At 44.6% G+C, this 6,000-nt stretch overlaps 1 protein-coding gene across 4 annotated transcripts in view; it reads left to right on the top strand.

Annotated features, from left to right (window-relative positions):
* The first annotated feature begins 723 nt into the window (after window positions 1-723).
* Window positions 724-6,000, top strand: part of DOT1L (DOT1 like histone lysine methyltransferase) — a 121,532-nt gene continuing 116,255 nt past the window's right edge. For all 4 annotated transcript variants that reach the window (XM_070746726.1, XM_070746709.1, XM_070746718.1 and 1 more), the window contains exon 1: window positions 724-1,282. In XM_070746726.1, the coding sequence (XP_070602827.1) occupies window positions 1,202-1,282 (81 nt within the window). In that variant the 5' untranslated portion in view covers window positions 724-1,201. The remainder of the gene's footprint in view (window positions 1,283-6,000) is intronic.

Here is a 6,000-nt window from a genome sequence, read left to right as displayed (position 1 = left end):
AAAAACACGACTGTAACGATTATGGGGGCTCAATTGAGGTTTCCAGCTGCGTGACCGTTACTATTTTGTTCGTGCGTCGGGGCGGGGGGGAAAGCTCCGTGAGGAGGCGGCGTTCGCGCGCGGCGAGAGACACGACATGAGCGGCGCGGGGGGGGGGGAGGCGCGCTCGCTAAGTGGCGGAGGAAGCTCGAGCGCGCGGCCGCCGCAAGCCGGAGCCTCCACTGAGGGCAAGTGAGGACAAGGAGGCGCGCGCGCTCGTTCTGGCGAACAGAACCCTGGCCCGCTTTTTTTTTAAGGAAAAAAAAATTCATCGCGAGATTCACACTTTTTAAAAAATTCCACCGAGCCTCCTTAATGTACATAGGGGAGTGGGTGGGTGGGGGAACCTGGACAGGGGAGAGGGAGCGTATGTATGAGAGGGACGAGTGAGTTAGGACGGAACGGAGGTGGCCGTTCTTTTTATCTTGGCGCTGCGCGCCTCTTCATCTGAATTCTGCGCGTGCGTCCTTCCTTTCCCTCTTCTCTCCCCCCCTCCCCACTTTACGTTCACCCTAAGGCTCCTCTTTCGAATAATTCCCTTAGATCTGGGACGTACGTGCGTGCGTGCCCTTAAACGAGAGCTCGAGTGTGCGCGCGCGTGGCAATCTCCTCCCCCCCTCCCCCGCTACGTCGCCTCCCCCCCCTAACGTAAAGCTATAATTTTTCTTAAGAGCGGCGTGGAGTGAAGGACTGCGACCAGCAATTAAAAAAAAAAGCTGTACTGATAATATTTTGAGGTTGACGTTCTCCGCCCGCACGCGTTTTTTCCCCCTGAAAAGGAAAAAAAAATAATTGCCCTCCCTCTCTCCCTTGTTACCGTCATCGCCCTCATCATTACCACCACCTCCACTGGGCGGCCCCTGCCTTTTGACGCCGGCGGGGGCGGCCCAAAATGGCGGCGGCGCGGCTGCTGCTGCTATTACTGACGAAAAGGCCGGCCCGGCGCGAGCGACAATAGAGAAGAGAGAGAGATAGAGAGAGAGCGCGTGAAGGGGAAGGAGCGGCCGCTCGCTTCGCGGGCTGGTCTCCCTCAGCCGCCGCCGCTACGCTCTCCGCCGCCGCTCTAGCATGGTGCGGGTCCGCCGCCACTTGCTCCCTTTTGCCGCCCCGAGCTGACCTATCCTCTCACTGAGACTCTGCTCCGGTCTCTTCCGCCGCCAGCATGGGCGAGAGGTTGGAGCTCAGGCTGAAGTCGCCAGTGGGAGCGGAGCCGGCCGTCTACCCCTGGCCCTTGCCCGTTTATGTGAGTCTGCGGGAGACGGACGGGAGTCGTCCTTGGGCGCCCCGGTTGGGGAGGAGGTGAAGGGAGTCGGGGTGTCACGGGAATATTGGGAGGGTGGGGGTGGGGGGCTTCCGAAAGAGCGGGGTTGTCCCAGGAGGGTCGTTACTTTTATGGGCACGTTAGAAAACGAGAAGGGGAAGTGTCTTGTTTTTTTTTTTTTTTTTGAGACGGGAAGAATTTTAGTAAAGTAAAAAAAAAAAAACAGAATTTGGAAGAGGAAATTAACCTGGCGTGGTGGTGGGGTGGGGGAAAGAAATGCAAAGGAAAAAACCCGAGTGCAGTTATTGGGTGTTCATGGATAGCACGAGTCTGCTGGGAGTTATTAGAAATCCGGGGGTGGGGGGGGGGAGAAAAGTTTGGCAAAGGTACAGAGTGGGAATCGATTTTTAATGGATTTATTTTATTTTATTTTTTGCACGAGAGGAGACTGGGAGGCTGAGGTATCTGGGTATGATGAGGGAGCCTCGTTGGAAGAAAAAATAAATAAAAATAACACCAAGAGTGGCATGTGGAGGCAGAGCGAAATAATGTGGCTGTCATTGTATAGTGGAGGCACCTTAGAGGAAACTGAGTTGGGGAGAGGGGTTGACAGGCAGCTGTTTGGTGTCACTGGGGCAGGTTTTCCATTTTTAAGATCCTGTGGAGGGAAACCGAGCCCGGGAGAATTTGCCTTTTTGAATTCCCGCTAAACGAAAAGCTGGGAAAGGGTTATTTTTGGGCTGGGGAAAATTTAGAAACATTTATTATGGAGTTAATTGGTGCAAAGGCCCTCGTGGTTTGGGTGCATTATGGAGCGATTATATAAGGGATAGAAAAAAGGGGAGACATGATTGCATTATGATAGAAAAACTGAGGGGTGCTGGCACCTCAGTACCCATCCACCCCTTCTAGTTCCTTTTTATTTTTAAGGAAGGAGAAAATAATCACCTTCAATATTTTCTCCTCATCTATCTACTGTCCTCATTCTCCCAGACTTTTTTGTCCCAGGCACTCGTCCTGGCTTGACCTCCTCATAACCTAAGTTCTCAACCGTCTTCGAAACCAGATATATTTGGAGTTGTTCTTCACTTACATTGCTGCCAATTTTTTTTCATGCTAATACAGTATGTGTTCTGAAAATGTACTGTTTTCTCTTTCTACTTTCCTTTCTCAGACGGTTTTCTTTTGATTGATTCATCATCCTTTCATTCTTAATACATTTATAAAAGCGTTTACAATTTGCTATCACAAGCTGCGTCTAACCTACATCTTTTTACAAAGAAATTAGACAATGCTGAGTAAGCATGCTTATCCTTATCAAGGAGTTCAAAAGATAAACTGTTTCAAAGGTAGTTAATCTCTTGAATGTCAGTTTTTGGATGCAATTTGGAGAGAGGGTCTTTCTAATTGAAAACATTTTATCAAATACTGGCTGCATTCAGAATACATATGACATTTAAATGTGTTGTGTGACCTCTGCCATGTATGCTATGGGAATTCAGGAAGTAGACTTCATTTAAACTTTAATACTGTGGTTCAGTGAATCAAAGCTGTGTGACAAATAGCCACTGTGGAAAACAGGCTTATGGATTTGTTTAAAATTTGGTCTATCCTTGTAAGGTTATCAAGCACATTCTGTTGAAAGAACTGTTTTATACATCTTGTGTTCTTGGTGCCACTTTGGCAGCCTTTATTTCTTGTTTGCTAATCATAGCATTGCAAAGTTGGAATCAATTTTAAAGGTCACCTAGTCTTAACTAAATTTCTTGATGAATTCAGGTTTATGGCATGCAGAAAGAGCTGCATTCCTGATGGACAGCTGCCTTCATTCAATGTAGCTTTTCCATTGCCCTGGGGCTTATTTTATTCTTTTATTCGCATTGCTATTGTGATAATCTATCTTCAGAAAAGGGGTGTCCTCCTTACAATTCAACTCTTGCCTGTCAAACTCTGGAATTTGCTTTAGTCCCCAAATCCTCAGTTGACCCATAGATAGCTGGCCTCCCTCAGGACACTGTGTTGTTGCTTTCTTGGTTCTCTGCCAACTCTTTGGTATTCCCCACCCTATCACTTTAAAAAAAAAACTTGCAAACATTCCTTACATCCCAGGCCAGCCATTTTAAAATAATCCTACTTTTCCTGTTGTGGGTGACTCATTACATGCAGATACTCCCTGTCCACACCCAAACAATATTTGTTCCACTCTGTTCCACCTCCCTGTCTTTTTCTACACTCTATAATCTCTGTCTATAGCCCCACTCAACACTCACCTTTTATATTTTCATGTTGAATTACTATTGGTTAAAACTTAACTTTTTCTCTGTTCTTTTTCTAAGCACTTTAAATAACCAGACAGTGGGTTTAACACTACATAAGAAGGGATGTAATTTGGAACAATTGTGTCTATGAATTACAATGTTTGTATAAAGACTAGGATATTATTTCTACTCTAGATAACAGAGTTCTGAAAAGGTAGAAGACTCATTATAACTAAACAAAATAATTGGAATATTAATTAGCTTGTCTTTTACTCCCTTTCTTTAAGCTTACATTTTTGGAATCGTTTTGGACTGAAACATAGAAGAATGTGTAAAGTTAACTCTCTGACTGTATTGAGTGACTCATATGTTTCATTTTCCTCTGTTTTAAAAGAAATGAAACAGTAGTGGGAGGAGGAAGATAGAACTGAAACCTAAATAAAGAATTATTTGCAGATTTCCCTTTCCTCTCTTCTCCGTGATTTCTTCTCAGTTCTATAGTCCATATTTGGTTACTGCACACATCAGTGATGACACTTCATTTTAGTTTTGTAATGCCCTAGCTGCGTAATATTTTACACATTTCACAGATTTTGGCTAACCTTTTCTAATGAATCATTGTGTTTTGTAATGATGCGGCCCTAGGAAATAACAGTTGTGAATAGAGAATATGTTTGTGGGGGTGTCACAGAGAGAGAGAGAGAGAGGGTGTGCTTATGTGTAAATCTTCACATAGTTGCCATACCATGTGTTTGCTATCTTAGTAGGGGTGGGGAATTGCATTCTTGTTAGAGAATGGGAGTATAAGGGGTTTTTTGTTAAAAAAAACAACAACTTGGCATGAACTATTTGGCTATTCTTGCACTGTGTGGCATTTCTCCCATTTGTATTCCATATTTCATAGTGTGAAGGGGGTGGGGTGTACAATAGAGGAATACTGTGTTCAGTTCTGGAGACCTCACCTACAAAAAGATATTGACAAAATTGAACGGGTCCAAAGACGGGCTACAAGAATGGTGGAAGGTCTTAAGCATAAAACGTATCAGGAAAGACTTAATGAATTCAATCTGTATAGTCTGGAGGACAGAAGGAAAAGGGGGAACATAATTGAAACATTTAAATATGTTAAAGGGTTAAATAAGGTCCAGGACGGAAGTGTTTTTAATAGGAAAGTGAACACAAGAACAAGGGGACACAATCTGAAGTTAGTTGGGGGAAAGATCAAAAGCAGCATGAGAAAATATTTTACTGAAAGAGTAGTAGATCCTTAGAACAAACTTCCAGCAGACGTGGTTGGTAAATCCACAGTAACTGAATTTAAACATGCCTGGGATAAACGTATATCCATCCTCAGATAAAATACAGAAAATAGTATAAGGGCAGACTAGATGGACCATGAGGTCTTCTTCTGCCGTCAGACTTCTATGTTTCTATGTTTCTATAGATGGAATGATGCAGATCAGAACTGGGCACCAGAATTTGAATGATGCAGATCAGAACTGGGCATCTTTTTTTGGACCGGGGGAGGGACCATAGCTTTTCTGCCTACCAGCTGGTCAAACATGGCTGCCTAAGGCATTACTGGAAGAGGTGGGCTGAAAATGTTCAGCCTGTTTTTTACCTTTGGGACAGTAAAGAGTAGGAATGGCAAACATACTGCTACGGAAAGGCTTTGTGTTTTCTTTTCCAACCAAAGAGCCACCCAGGCTCAAAGTTAAGCGAAAGCCATGCTGCTGCCCTAAATGAGGTAGTTTACTACTGAATTTCAGTGACCTTATCTTGAGCTGCCAGAAAGTCATATGGTGTGGTTATTTGTAATGCATTTCGGAAGATGATATGAGGAATTAGAATAGCTTTTTTTTGTGGAAAGATGAATAAAATGTGCTATCATTGGCCTTATGTCATCTTGGATCCTTAGTTATCTGGTTTCTAAAATTTCCTGCTTATTCAGAAGGATGAGCTATTTTTGACTGCGGTTCCCAGAGACCATGTTCCATTGTTCATGTGGCCTTTCCTGCTTTGGGCGGCTCCAAATCCCTCCCTCTCTCCCTCTCTCCCTCCCTCCCTCCCCCTGCAGTGGTTCTCAACCTTTCTAATGCCGCGACCCCTTAATACAGTTCCTCATTTTGTGGTGACCTCCAGCTATAAATTTAGCGCCAATTCTCCCAGCAGAGCTTTAAGCTGATTGGCAGGAAGGTCAGAGGGACGCCCCCTCTGTAAATGCCTGATTGGTCAGATTGTAAAAATATGTTCTAAGGTGTCAGAATAGAAGCTTTAGTTCCTAACACCATGGCGACCCCCTGTGAAATGGTCGTTTGACCCCCAAAGGGGTCCCGATCCCCAGGTTAAGAACCAGAAAGAGAGAGAGAGTGAGCACTAGAGACAGAGAAAGCTAGAGATGGTGAGAGAGAAATGGAAACGGATGGGGTTTTAACTTTACTT

The sequence above is a fragment of the Erythrolamprus reginae genome, chromosome 1 (genome assembly GCF_031021105.1).
Source record: "Erythrolamprus reginae isolate rEryReg1 chromosome 1, rEryReg1.hap1, whole genome shotgun sequence".
Classification (NCBI taxonomy): Eukaryota; Metazoa; Chordata; class Lepidosauria; order Squamata; family Dipsadidae; genus Erythrolamprus; species Erythrolamprus reginae.
Note: the sequence above shows the minus strand (reverse complement) of the source record. Positions and strands in the feature narration are given on the sequence as shown.